Below are 15655 nucleotides of genomic sequence, written 5' to 3' on the forward strand. Positions count from 1 at the left end.
TAAAAGTTTTATATAGATTCTCTAACCTCAAATCTAACTGTTCGATGGAAATGCAAACTTGTTAAACTTCTAAGAAGACATGCCTTTGGGTATAGATTGCTTCCAAAGAGTTTGCTACAGTTTACTTTAATCTATGGCTTGCCTGGCGTTTGATGAAAGTGATTAAAAACGAAACTCGATTCTATTAATACACCTACATATATATTTTGTATGCCCCGCCCATCTGGAGCCTGTAGCAACAACTTCAATCGTGTGAAACGTGCTCTCATTTGGTTTATCGAGTTTTATATTACGGTAGATGCGGTGATGGCTACTTCTCCCCTTTTGTTTCCGCCCATCTCCATCTCCAGCCGCTCCTCTCACCCACACTGTCTGTTTGCCGTAATTAATGGCTCTTCCTGTCAGCTATTATTCTATTTTGGCCTCATACCCCACACACCATCTTTACCGGCTGCATAACATGTTTGCTTGCCAAAAGGATAACAATTAAAATCAAATTAATCACGCATTTTATTAGATTATACCGTGTTATGTTGACTCTGAATGGCAACTGCGGCTACGTGATCCTTGGCCTTCATGGTTGTTTTCGTTGAGTAGAAAAGGTTTCCTTTTCATACTTGTTGCCCAGTGGATATATTGATTCATTCAATGATTGATTGATGGTTTCTTTTTATTTATTAGATGCCGAAATTGTGTCTGCTTGTGACGCATTTTCTTTTTCAAATCAATAATTCTCTTTCTCTCGCTCGATGCGAAATTGTCTCACGAAAAGGGTTGGCCATATTGAAATATCTGGTCATTCACATATAAATACATATGCATAATAAGTATTTTTTTTTATTTTCTGTCATAATTTCAAATGGTTTTCACCCAAGCAAAACCATTCGAGGGTACTTATATAATTTATTGCACTCCCGCATTCAGTTATTTCCCATGTTATTTGGCACCTTTTGGCATGACCTTCAATGTGACCGCAGTTGAACCTACATATTTAACCTGCTTCTCCCGCTCCAACAAATTGCGGAATGTTTTCGAGCCATCGGGTCCAACAGGTGACATTCGAAATGTAATTTGCTTGATGATAACTAGACCGATGCCCATGCTGAATGGCGTGTTAAATGGCGTTGAACTCATACTAAAGTATGATTTCACAAATGATTTGATGTTACCTGGAGGGCGGCAAACAACGACTAAAACATACACACCCTCCACCTACCACTCCCCCTTTTTGACCCAAAATACCAGACGTCTAATCAACTAAAGCACAATAAATAGTCCTGCAAATCGTCCTGTGTCTACGCCAAAAAGGAATGTTTGGCAGATCCTAAAGGAAAAAAAAACAGAAGGGGGAAAAGAATAGGAAGAAGGAATGGCAGCTGGGCAAAAAGCAAATATCAAAAGCAAATGGCAATGGTATTAAATGGGCAGCAATTGCTTAACAAACCGGCTGAAATGTTCCGCATATTGGCCCATGACCTTGTGCGGTTGATTTGGTATTACATGTCCATCGACAATTGGACCCAATGATGTTGAAAATTGTGGCAGAGTTGTTGGTATGTGCAAGATATCCTGGTAGCTGTAAAGAGTAATAGAAAGGCATAGAAGGCATCAGAAGGATGTGAAGGCAAAAAAAAATTTTTATACAACGTACAAAAAAACAAGCGTAAAAAAGGTCATATAACTTAAATGAATGTATCCCAAGAATACGGTGAAGTTGAAGAGCTGTTGTAATGGAGCTCTCGTAGCTTTTCTAACTGACAGCGGCAACTTTTCACTTTGATTTGAAATTTCTAATAAATTTTATGTGTGATTTGTTGCTGGACTTCTGAGCCGAGAGCTGTGCACGTGCCCCACATAAAGATACAAGCAACCAGATACACATATGGGGACGGGCCTTAACACTTATAAAGGATGAATTACTAACGTTAACACATGTTTTTTTTTTTCTGTTTTCTTTACTCTACTACGTCTTCTCTTTTTGAAAATTAATAACCATAAAAACTTGTTCATTATATAAAATGCGAAATCGACCCTTCCAAGGTCATTGTGAAGTTTTTTCCATAAAAATCTAATCCAACCTTAAATAGCTTTTGAAATTCCATTTAGAAATGTTTCTTTGGGATTTTATGGAGAACTCGGACTTAGTTAGCCACTTAGCCACTGGAAACAATTAAAATTATCATTGTTTTTTAAGTATTTTTTTCAATTTTTCATTGCTTAGTATTTTCATAAATATTTAAAATATCTGCCAAGATACTTTCTGCATCCTAAACTATCTCCATTGTGATTAACAAATATGTCAATAGGATAATCTCCACTACAAAAGCTTTAATAATAAACAAAGGCACTTGCACTGCATTGTCATTTTGCACATTCTTATCACTGAAAATCGTTACCAAATGCAATTTAAATTTCATAAACGTAAAATGCAAAAGAAAAAATGGGAAATCAACTGCACAAGTGTAACGAATAACTCTCGCCCATAGCCAGAGATACAAAATATTTTTGTTTCATTTTTGATACGCATAAAGGGAACCACAAGACAACAGTATTTAAATCGAACAATTTTCTCATATGTATGTGCATACATACAACTGACTGGGTTCCTGCCTCTGCTGTGCTGTGGTAGTGAAGTCGTATTCCATATATTTTTGCATGAAGCCAATGCAAACAAATAAGCATAGTTCAAACATTCACCTACCGCTTTACCGCCATCATGAGATAAAAAATTTGTACTTTTGTATGAAATACAATCAACACCAGATATAAGTAAGTTTGTGAACCTTTCGCTCCTTGCTTCTTCGATTGGTCTGGGTCTAGGTTATTGGGTGTGGTTGTTGTGGATGTTGCCTTGAACAAGCATTTCAATTTGAACACCAAAAACCGAGAACTGAATACTGTGTATCGAATATATTTGTGCTATATAGCTCTTTTTACTGCCTTCCAAACGAGCCAACCGGATGCCTCTTCTCTCTACGCCTCACCACTCCTCGCTCATACTGATACAAAAATTGCAATGGCAAATGGTTGTGTTGGGTACAATTTCTGGCATAGTTTGCATAAAAATCCCCCAATACCAAAAATGGCTTCGACTGAAGTGTCGAATGCACAGAAATTGGCACAAATTAAGAAAGAATAAAAAAAAAATAACAAAAATAAATAAAAGAGACAAGAAAAAATGAGAAAAATTGCAAAGCAAAGAAAATTTGAATTGGGAAAGTTTTTATCTAGAGAATGCAGACAAACCTGAATGGTGAATAGAGTTAAAACTGAGTTTAGCCTTTAACCAATGGCATTTTATGTAAGGAGGGGCACTCTCCCTCTCTTTCTCTCTCTCTCTTTCTATCACGTAATATTTCATTATTGACAAGCAAAACCGAAACATATTTTAGATTCCTTACATATTGAATAGCTTCACACCATTGAATATGATTACGTGTATGTATGTTTGTGTGTGTGTGTGTGTGTGTGTTTGTGTATTAATTCACTCAACACCTTGGGAAAATCCCCATTTAGAAGAATATTATCGTAATCCACTTAAGCTGCATATCAAATGCATTTCAATCGATAACAACAAAATTCCACACTCAAAAAACCCCTAAACCAGCCCAAAATTCTTAACCCAAACCCAAGCCACGCCATGCAGCCACAGCACTTTAAGACTCCATCAACCACAAGCCAACACAAGGATTGTCAATTGCAGAAGCTTCCCTAGCACACATGTTCCAATTCTTGTGGTCAGATTGTCGCTACGGTACTGGCAATCGACACACGGCCAAAAGTTTATTATACCCGCTCTGTCCATACCGGCACACCCTTCCGATATTCTCTTTATAACAACGTCTGCAACAATATTCTTCAGCCACCTAGGGTGGAGCTACTTTCTGGCTTTTGTTTTGCTTTCAACCAGTCAGCCCGCCAGCCAGCCAGTGAAGGAGAAACGAGCGTGGAGAAAGTTGTAAGTCAGAGAGGAAAACTTGTCGTCCAAACGTTGAGTTGGCTGAGTTGGGATGAGTATAGACAAGGATATAGGATAGCTGGTGATTTATGATTTTCATATGGTAGAAGAGTTTTGTTGTGTCTTATTAGCTCGCTGGCTCGTGGAAAACTGTCACAAGTTGAGCTGCAACTGCGATTAACTCGTTAGGTATACAATATGTGAGCTAGATTGCTGCCATATAACTTAACTATATATGTATGTATGTGGCAGGCAAACACAACAAACACACACCACACATACACACACATGCAGAATGCACAATTTGTCAGGGTTTGTATGTGTGTTTGTGTGTGTGGCAGGAACGAAGATTGATGATATCCTTATGGCTTGCATGTTATAGCTACTTGAACTAGTAGTAGTCTATGTACAAGTTTGTATCTCTGTATACAGTTGAGTCCTGACAAACATTTATCCTTCTTTAGTTCTGTTGGCCTTATTTCTTCACCATCTTCAGCCTTTCTATTTAATGAATTTTTAATATGCTTTCGCCGTTTTATTCCCTTAGTTTTTTCTTTTTTTGTTGTTGTTAATTCCACTGCAACTTCATGTAGAACGCAATGGCAAACAAAAGCCTTTGCCTTAAGACAACTCGGGCGTACACTTGATATGCATCCCGTTTTCCTTATTTTTTTAAGCAGATTACATTACATTGTTTGGCAAATCTCTTCATTCTGTTTGGGATTTTACAGAAAATATGTTCTGCGAACAAAAACAAACAAAAAATGATCAGCTTAAGTAGAGGAGAAGAAAACGTTAACAATTATCAATCATCTGGCATTGTGTTTATTAAATTACCAAGAAATGTGTATTTCAAGAATTTTATTTGTATTTTCCATAAATTATGCGAAAATTTGCACTTGGCAATCAAGTAAACTAAATATTTGCCCGAAATCAAAATAAAATACACTTTTAATAAATAAATAAACACAATGGTATAAATTTAAATACATACAAGCAAATACATATATGTACACACTTCAATGACCAAATGGACAAACGGAAAATGGCAGAGGAAAAATGTCAATAATTAAAGTAAATATTTGTCGGTAACCTTCGACGTACATACAAGAGGCAAATAAAGATCACAAAAGTTTGTTGTTTTTCTAGGGCAAACACATTAGGCAAAGGCAAATGGATAAATAATTTGAATAAATTAACAAGAAATAGTAACAAACTCACACACAGTGAGCACATATAGAGAGCGTATCTGGGGAGGAGTAGGAGAGGAGAGGATATTAAATATTTAAACTGTTTAAGCTCAAAAGACAAAAGAGACCACCATTCATGCCAAAAGGAAATTTCATGTGTGAGTGTGCGTGTATTTGTATGTTTGTGTGAAAGTTTTCTCTCTACATACATATGTATATATGTATGTGTCTACATACAGTATTCACAGAGGTTGTGGCTAGCTTGTTTGCTAAAGTAGTTGTTACCTGTTTGTGTTGGCTGCGTGTGTGTGTGTGTGTGTGGATTTCTTTTGTGGGCAAAACTATGCGCACATTTGCTCAGTAATTCATACATAATTCATGGCATTCATTTAACACTCGCCCTTGCACATACAGCCTTAAACAGCCAGCAAGAGTTGCTCACTGAGTCACTCATACGTTCCTTCACCCACTCATTCACTCATACATTCTATGCTGCATTTGTTGGCTCAGTTATTTAAGCAGCCACATGAGACAGAAACTCTCTGAGCCCCTTAGTTAAAGCTTTTCTCATTCATTAACACATTACATTGCTCTTCATGCCATGAAGTTTATTTCCAAAAGACAAAATCTAGTAATATAAATTACAATTAATTTGATCACGTCTGCAATATCAACTAAAGAACAGACCCATCTCTTAAAATCAGAAAAAATATATTCAATTTCGTTAATATATAGCAGAGCATTAACTATTCGTTATGCCACTGATTAGCCTTGCTTCTTGGATTTCTCGTTCATTTCACTGAAAATGTTGTCAGCGAAGTTTTTGGAATGGCGACACGAAGAACCCATCCAACAGTTGCCAAGTTACTGTGTCAATTTGTAACAGGCAACTGGAAAGTTTTTAAGTACCCAAACACACACACACCCATACATATACATTCACACACAGACACACTGTTGCATCGGCATGTTTATCTAGAGGAATGAGTCTACGAGTGTATGTGTGTGTGTGTGTTTGTACTTGGCATAATTAACATAATTACTATTATTGTGCCGCTGTTGATTTAGTTTTACATATTTAGTTTTATGCGCTTTTATTTCATTTTGTATGCAAATTGTTTTTTAGTTTTCTTTTGCTCCTTCCTCTGTGCATACAAATGAAGTGCACTTCCTCACATACACAAACAAACATACATTTATACACCCATACACGCGTACAAACTCCCGCAAAATATGCAAATGGATTATATTTTTTGCATTCTAATGGGCTTAAAGTGCAGAATGTTTGATACCAATGGAAATCAGTAATGATTCAATTTAGTTTCTAACAAGAAACAGTTTAGGTTTAAACTGTAAATATTTTAAATTTAATCCATAAATTTAAAAAAAAAACGAATTTAATTTATTTTTATTCGCTGGTAAATGCGAATGCAAAAATATTTTCATTGCAATTTAGAGTAACTGTAGCTAACTTGTAAGAAATCACCAACCCACTTAAGACAAATGATTAATTGAAAAGCAATTAACTTGGAACATTTCTCACGTCTTTTGCACCTTCATCAAGCAAAGATGTGCGAATGAGGACACAGGAGATTACAATTAATCTGCAGGCAAATACCCATGCTTTTCCTTCCCATCATGCCAAGTGTAAACGCCAATGAGGGGACGGAGACACGAACACCACGCATGATTAGTCGGGGTCGCTAAGAGCTCAAGGAGGCATAGCAAGAGAGGATGAGCCGCTTTACGCCTCATTGCCATGGCGACCCAACAAAACCTCGTAAATTTATCGAATCATTAGGCAATGGACACAAAGGAGGACTAAATGAATCACTGCCCAGCGCTCGGCAGCCTGCTCAAATGAAGTTAACTCAAATGCATGGCTGGCAACCAACTGAAGGGCATTAGTGGGGGGAATTATGGCAGTTATAATGCCAGGCCCATGACAATCATTTCATATCCGTTATCCATACCCAAACTCCCAATAAATAATTCAATGCATTCACACTCACTTACCGACGCTGACGCAAACATTCCAGCAGAGCATCATCATCGATGTGGTCACCCAATGGACAGTCTAGGTTATGGGCAATTTGCATGGTCAATTGCAGCGATTGATTGCTGGCGGCCCAATCGGACATCGACGAGCCGGACATCAGAATGGCGCGATGAAATAAACCTGGCCCACGTAAAGGATTTGTTCTCATCGAATTATGTGTGTTATAATTGGTTTGAAACTAGAATTGTTACCTGATGCCACTGGCGATACCATTAGATAATTGACACAAGCCGCTCCAGTGCTATGGCCCATTAAAGTGACACGCGAACTGTCACCTCCGAACGAGCCAATGTTCTCTTTTATCCAATGCAATGCGGCAATCTGATCGAGCAGTGCATAGTTGGCAATATTGTGCGCATCGATGCTGGGTCGAAGAAAACCTGTAATCGCAACAATCAGAAGCAGTTTAAGCAAAGTAAAAGGGTTAACTCGGTTCGATCCACTCACCTAATACACCCAAACGATAATTAACAGTTACCACAATGACCTCTCCATAGCTGGCCAAAACAGAGCCATCGTATGCATTTCCACTATTCCATTCAAATGATTCGCCATGCAAATAAACCAATACCGGATGTAATTTGGGAGCCGCAAGTTGTTCGGCTATGAAATAATCCGCCATTTAATTTAAGTCTACACGATTTCCATTTCAATTTTAGATAGTTAAAACTCACCACCCTCATGTGGGACATAGAGATTCAAATACAAACAGTCCTCACTTTCCGTTCTCAAGTAGGGCATCAGACGACTCAAATATCTGTAACGACCCCGTGACATAGTCCCACTAGTTTGGGGTGAGATATCCGGTAGGTTTTGTGGACAAACTGGCGGCAAGTGACGCGCAATCTTCAGTCCCTGCCATGGCAATGGTGCACCTGTAAAAAAAAGGAATAGGTAGAGATGAAAAACTGCAATAGCAACGGCAACAGCGGTGGCAGCGGCAGCAGCAGCCATAAAGGCAGATAAACCAAAAAGGGAAACACTTTAACTTGTTGAAAAAAGGCGACACACATTGGGTCGACAGAGTGTTTGAAATACAGATTTCAAAACTTAATTTTTACTTTTTTTAAACATATCGTTTGCAAGAAGACTACAATTTGCTTATTTGGCAGTTTTATATTTGATTCAATTCTTTTAATTTGACTTCCAATAAGCATTCTCGATAAGAAAAAATTTTCTACATAAAGATTTATTTTTAATTTATATAGGTATTCTATAAATAATATATAGGAACCAATCTCATATATGTACATGTTCCAATATTTGTAGAATTTATTAATTTTCGAAAAAGCTTAGCCAAATGCGCATAAATATTGGAAAAGTTCGTGCTACAAAAAAAAAAACCTGGCAATCCACAGTCCACAAAACTGTGACAGTTATCATCTACATGGCCAAATGTGTTTGCAGTGTGTTTTCAGTGTTGGGTTTTTGCCTTTAGCATTCTCATTTTTTCTCCACTCTTAGAATGTACATACATATACATATGTGTGTGTGATTCTCCTCCCTTTCTTCCGCCATTCGATTGGTTTCAAAACGCTTGGGTAAAAAGTCAATTTCGTATTTATGTAACACGGTCATCGGGCACTTGAAAGTGCCGTAAACAAGCAAATATACACACACACCCACACACACTCACAGACAGAGAAACCGACACACATACACACACTTGAATTTCACACCCATATCCTGCACACACAGCCCCGACATCCTGTGTGAACTCTTATTGCTGGCCAAGTTGACTGCGGTTAGCAGTTAACGTCAAACCAGGCTCTCTCGCCTGAATATGCGGAGTGTTGTTTGCCGAATCGCAACCACGATTCTTGGTCAAGTTAGTTCTGATTCTGGTTTGGATTTTACTGGCCTCAGACAACGGCAGATGTCCAAATGTACAACCACACACACACACACACTGTACATCTCAAAATCCATAGTCATGCGGTTACTACAAGTACAAATCATCGAGGATTGGCTTACGACACCCCCAAAATACCGCATTGTTACGATTTTAGTTTGCGTTTGTGGTTTGGGTCTTCCCAAAACTGACAAATATTGAATGGAAATTTTGAATAGAATATGTAAATATTTGTTTGCCAACTAATGAGGGGGTTGATTACACAGGCTTTGGCAAATTAAGTGATCCGAAAGAATATTTAGATTATAAAGCAAAATTTTGGCATTACAATTGGAATTTCTATCAGTAGAATATTACTATTAGATGGTCAAATTTTGTTTTCGGGGCAAAGCGAATTTTATGGTTTTCCATTACGGGTGACATTGTCTTTTTGCAGACGCCAAAAGCTTCACAACAATTTGCCATTTATTGTATGCCATGTCTGTTGTACACATTGCCCGGATTTTGCTATGCATCGCGCATAAGGACAATAAATTACCAAGTGTGGCGAGGCCGGAGGCGCAAGTGTTTTGCCACGACGATTTGTGTTCTCAGTTTGTATAAAGTTCGCGTTGTGTTTATTGAGCACTTGAGTGGCGAACGACCAGCTAGAGCAACACCAACAAGCAACAACAACTGCGACATCCTATTGTAGTTTTTCATTGGAGACATTGGAGGCAAACGGCATATTTGTCAACGGAAGTTGTTTGCTTTGGCAACGATGCTGCTACTGCTTCTACTGCATTCACTATACAAAGTAAAGAACGTACATGGGATGGCAACAAGCAAACCTTCAAATCTGCCAAGCAAATATAAGCCAATGCAAATACGCGTACATTGCGTATACGTAATGTTCGGGAGGAAACTCATATGCAAACAGAGCGTGTGTTTGTGTGTGTGTCCTTATACAGACGTGCGTTTATGCATGTCCTTTGTATATATGTGTGTTTGTATGCTATAGATTCGGGTTGTGTATTTGGTAGGCGAAGCCAACATATGTATAAAATACACCAAGTTTTCGACAACACTCCAAAAAATTGTTTTACTTTGCCTATCTGTTTTGCTCTGTTTTTGTCCTTTTCTTTGTCCTTTTCCCGTTGCTTTACGCACACAAATATATATATGAGGTATTTCCTTTTCAGCCTGTTGCAAAAATTTATTAATAACAAAATGCAAATAAAGCTGCCAACTGGCAATCGCGAATATTTGTTCACCCTCAATATGAGCTTTGTGTCCTATCTGTCTGTCTGGCAAGGTTCTTGTTGATTCTATCTTTCTATATTTTTTATGGACCCTTATAACACGAGCGAAATGAATTTTTTTGCCTGTATCCTTGGCGTACTGCATATGTACATACAAAACACAATACAAAATGTGTCAAATTGTAAATGCTGCATATTTCAGGGCGTTTGCTCTTCCGATTTGATTTATTGTGTGGTATGCATAACTTTTCCCTGTTACCCATTAGCAAATAAATTACATTTAGCTTATTAAGTGGTTAGTTAGTTGGCAAATTTGTCAGCCTCTGCCCTTTCGATTTGGAAAACTTTTAAGTCAAATAATAAATGGAATCCTTTGGTTTAAAAACTCAATTACAGCCAACATGCTATCGGACGAGCAACTTTATGGTCTGCCCAGTTCTATTCAAAATCTTTTATGGCTTCCCATATATAATCTTTTTTGGGTCATTGCAATATACATTGAAACATTCTCTGCAAGAGAGACCAACTGGTTGGGAGAGAAAGAATTTTCGACAAAGTATCACAAATTATAGTTGAAATGAACAGTATTAATGTCTACATTTTGGGCCAAACTCTGAAAGCCTAATACCGACTTCTATGAACCAGGTTGCCAACAATAATAGCTTTAATTGCTGGCTTCCATATTGAGTGCCCATTTTGGTGTGTCTATATGTGGGTCTTTCTCTGTGTGTGTGCGTTGGTTTGGTATGCTTAGTTTAAAAGGGAAACCTATCTTTGGTATGATGGCAAGCTAGCTTACCCCGTTTTGTGGTTGAGGCTAGTTTTGGGTTTTGTGGTTTCGGGTTGTTTGCAGCCACAAAGTAGCAATTCGCCATCATATTTGAAGCACTTTTCACAGTGACGACCAACAAGAGTGAGATACCAGATACAGGGTGCGTTTTCATAAGAGATATTCATTTAGGTGAAATGACTGAGCATACTGTATATTGCTAATGGAGCAAATAAAATAAAAAATCTTGACCTTGACTCACATAACTTTCTGAAGAGCGACAAAGACAGAGCCTAGGCCAATGTTTTCTATAAAAAAAACTTTACTTTAATTTAATTTTTGAAACTTTTCCTTTGGCATCTTCTCTGGATGAATAATAAACTATTTTCAAACAACTCCATGTATTTAGATTTCAATTAAATGTCTAATTATTATCAGTAGATAATTATATCACTATACTTTTTATCAATTGAATAGCTCTTCTTAGGTATGTTACTTACCTGGCGGCATAAAACGACGATTGGCCGTGGGTGCCTCTGCGTAGGGTAGACCCAAATACTGATCAACTTCTCGCAAACCGCTGGTCACCTGAAAACGACGTGTGATGCCCATGAGGCGACCCTGTTTAATTTGAATCTCCTTGGTGTATTGCAGCTTATCAGGTATAACATGCCGTCGCTCGGGATGATGTGTGGTGAACGATTCTGTGCCTGCGGTTGCCGCGGTACCTTCATCAGCCTCATCATCATTCGCTTCTGGATCAAACTCTGAATCATGTTCATCGCTGCTCAACAATTTGGCCATAGTTTGCTTGAAATTTAACTCCAAATCCGGCGGTGTGTTGGTCTTCGCGTGTCGAAAAGTTTGCTGAGCCATTGATTTGCCCATCTGCATGGATGATGCATCCGGTTGTGCTGTTGTTGTTATATCTCCAATAACCTGCATTTGCTTTGAGGTTTCACGCAATTGCACTGCATTTTCCAGCTCATTTCCTTTGTTTCTCTGTTGCTGGCTGATTGATTTTTGTTGCGTGGCCGCTGCAGCGACCCCTGGGCCATGAGTAAAATGCTGGCGACTGTCGCCAATTGTCAGTAGAATCAGCCAAAATATTGCTAAGCGAAACTTCATGTTGAATCTCCACCGTTCGTAGCTCAGTTTTTTTTTTTTTTTTTTTTAACTTTTCTTTGTATATTTTATTCACTGATTATTTTTTTTTTTCAACTTTTCTTTTATTCTTGAGCAACTTTTCACATCACACTTTAATGTTAGTCACATTTTCCTTAAATGTTTTGTAGTTCTTGTTACTTACTTAGTTGCTTAATTTATTTAGTTAGGATGGTTTAGCATTTTACTTTGTTCAGAATTCTTGTCATCTGCTTGCAACATTTTCCATTTGTAAAAGAGGAAAGAAGACATGGAAATAAAAGTAAATGAAAAGTTTATACAACAGTTTCATTTCTTTCAGTTTCTTGAGGGGAAAACTATTTTTGGGCATTCTATTTTATTATACTTTTTTTTCACTTTGTTTTGTTTAATGTTTGCAAATATTTACATTTTTCTTTACGTTTGCGGTAAACAGCTTTCCAATGAAAGAGAGAGAATAATTCCCATATTTATTTTACTGTTCAAGGCCTTAAAAAGTTGTACAAAAAAATTATATGCAATAGTGAGAAAATTTTAATCATTTAAGTACACAAATTGGAACTCTGAAGTGTATAAAAACACATTTCCCGCCACTGATCGATTTTCATTTTATATAAGTGGGTAAGTTAAAAATCAACTCATTCGACTGTCATAGATCTAGTGAACTCAATACTCAATATGCCATTCCGATGCCACTTTACATTGGCATGCAATCAATTCATTATGTTGCTCATTTTTCCGAAATCTGAAATAATATTTCCACTGTCTAGTTTTTTTTCCTTTGCCTCGCCCAGCTCCACTCACAGAAATTTTATTTTATTTCATTTTCATAGATGAAGTCAATGCTGGGGCACAAGACATTTATTTATAGTTTGGCCTCTTGTGCTCTCGGTTCTCGGTGGACTTTGTCAAATCGTTTCCATTTGAAATGAACTTCCGACACTCAATTGGAAATGTATTTATGTTCAGGCGAATGACTTTCCATGGTAAATTGGTGATAAGTATAGTAGTTGGGGATGGCCATAAAAGGCACAATAACAAATTTGTGTAAACACAAAAGCCCAAAACAAATGTCGACCATTCAAGAAGCTTGCCAAGCGAAATCAAGATATATATATTTTTTTTATGTGCAAAAACCTATAGCGAGAGAATATTCCCATGACGATTAATCATAAAAATACCGATGAAAATTCAATTAGATTTCTGCGATTTTCCACTCACAAAGTGAGCTAATTTTCCTCATATGTACGTATATACTACATAGAAGCGAAACCGAATGCAAAAATGGTCTTAACAGAAAACAGAGCACGAGTATAGAGCGAAGAAAAAGGCATTTAAATTGTTTTTTACGAGCATGAAAAGTCAACAGAGTGTAGTGCGAAGGAACATGTGTGGGAACTTTGGAATGTGTGTGTTTGTACGTGAGTGAGTGTATATGAAAATAAACATAACGTTCTGGCACACTAAAAGCATTTTTCACAACAACAAACTAGAACAAGTAAATTTAAGAAACAACAAATATCTTCTAAGAAGCAATAAAAACAACTATAACGACAATCAAATACTCTATTTGATTTTAACCAAGTAAGTTTAATGTTGTAAAAAGAAATCGGTCAACAATAGACAGACAAAAGAAACATGTCCCAAAAAAGGTTTAAATAATTTACTAGCAAACATTTTTGTATTCCATTTTACTACAAATAGAAAATTTTCTTTTTCTTCTGCATATTTTCAGCTAACTTTCCCCCTTTTTTTTTGTGTGGCAAGAGTATAAAACTTGGAAAAACAAAATATGTGCTAGAACGAGAAATCGAATAAAAATTCTTTCAAATGATTTTGTTATTTATTACATTTTTTACTTCTACAGTAAAAATGTGTGTGTGTGTGTGTGTGTAACAGAGATAAATGTCAAGGTACATCAGTTAAACATATAAAGCTGACCTTTTTTTCCTTTTTCGGAGAGGAATGAAATGAAAAGTAAATGATGCCAAAGTTCTTCTAGAAGCACTTAAGCAAGAAGTCATAAATTTATCACCCATGTTAAAGCTAATTGAGTTAACATTGGCTAATGTTCACTTTGCTACATATACGAGAATATATATATACATATTTATATGTACATATATCTATATAAAGGCGTTGAAAAGGGACATGGGAAATAAAATAAACTGTGTTAACATGTACGCCCAGTGAAAGTAAATTCGAAAAACGAGAGTGCTAACGTTTTAAATGTTTAACAACACTAAAAATACTATAACAATATAAATAACTAATAGAGCAGAAAAGAACACAACAATGCTGTGGGTGGAGGAGAAGGGGGACGCGGCGACCATCAATGCAAATTTCAACAAAATGCACATTGCATTCAAAATCAACAACAAAAGGCTTAAAAATAAAAACCAAACCAAAAGAGCGCAACAAAAACTATTCACGGAATTTACGTCGCTCCAAACAAAATGTCGTCACCAAAAGCAAAATGACAGAGAAAGAAATACAACAATAAAGGAACAAATATAAATACAAAAAAATCAGAAAAAAATTAGCGGCATATCAACTACAAGATACCCTAAAAGCAATTGTTAGTCGACACTCCTAACATGCCTATTTAACAGCCCCTTTACTAAATTTTTATTATTTCATTATTATTTCTTTTTATATTTTATTCTTTAAACATTGTTTTTTGAAAAATTAGGTCTACCTTTTATCAAATTGTGTACAGGGTGTTAAAAGAAAGAAAATCACTAGGACAACTGGCAGTTGGCAGCTGTGAAAAGAGGAAAACCTATAAAAATATCAAATAAAACAGAAAGAAAAAAGAGAAAAGAAGAGATAAAGAGAGAGAGAGAGAGAGAGATAGCAAGTTGGAAGAAAAATACTATACGCAGTGCAATTGGAATTTAAGTAAAGTGATTTGATTCGGATTATTTTGTCGCCAGTGCAGCCACTTTGCCAACTTCTGTCCCCGTTCGTCCGGTCTGGTTTGGGCTAAAAACAATTTGAGAAATGCTTTTTCTCAATCTCCGTCTGCTGATGGATGTCGACGGATGTGGTAGACGTGGATTTTACACTGCTTGGAATGTGGCTTTCATTAAGTTAGTAAGAGACAGATGGACACAGGCTGATTTGAATTTCGAGGTCAATTGATGAGTCAATCATTTGTACATAATTAAGTTCTAATAGAGCCAAGAGAATAACCAGAAATATGTACAATATTTGGCAATTGATATATAACTTAATGTGCAGGGAATGTGCTAAACTCCTTTGTATATTCATATGTAATGTATAATACCCTTTTAATATGGAGAGGTATGGCTAAAACTAAAGAATTGTAGCCAAAAGTATTGAAATCTTTTAATCATGGTGTCGATTTGGTTCATTTAAGAGGAACTTATACTCAACTAAAAGAGAAATTCAATTTAATTTAAGTAATAAACAGCAAAAGG

General features: G+C 36.7%; 1 protein-coding gene across 5 annotated transcripts in view; it reads right to left on the reverse strand.

Moving 5' to 3' along the window:
- The window catches only part of Nlg1 (Neuroligin 1), a 234908-nt gene that overhangs the window by 24829 nt on the left and 194424 nt on the right, over positions 1–15655 (reverse strand). For 2 of the 5 annotated variants that reach the window (XM_068299731.1, XM_068299732.1), the window contains exons 2-7: positions 11570–12442; positions 7882–8082; positions 7655–7810; positions 7399–7587; positions 7165–7327; positions 1445–1576 (exon numbers count right to left, since the gene is read on the reverse strand). In XM_068299731.1, coding sequence (XP_068155832.1) covers positions 1445–1576; positions 7165–7327; positions 7399–7587; positions 7655–7810; positions 7882–8082; positions 11570–12197 — 1469 coding nt within the window. In that variant the 5' untranslated portion in view covers positions 12198–12442. Of the gene's footprint in view, positions 1–1444; positions 1577–7160; positions 7328–7398; positions 7588–7654; positions 7811–7881; positions 8083–11569; positions 12443–15655 lie in introns of those variants that run through there. The other 3 variants (XM_068299734.1, XM_068299733.1, XM_068299735.1) reach the window with 2 other exon arrangements.

The sequence above is a fragment of the Drosophila tropicalis genome, unplaced genomic scaffold, assembly GCF_018151085.1.
Source record: "Drosophila tropicalis isolate 14030-0801.00 unplaced genomic scaffold, ASM1815108v1 contig_878, whole genome shotgun sequence".
Lineage (NCBI taxonomy): Eukaryota > Metazoa > Arthropoda > Insecta > Diptera > Drosophilidae > Drosophila > Drosophila tropicalis.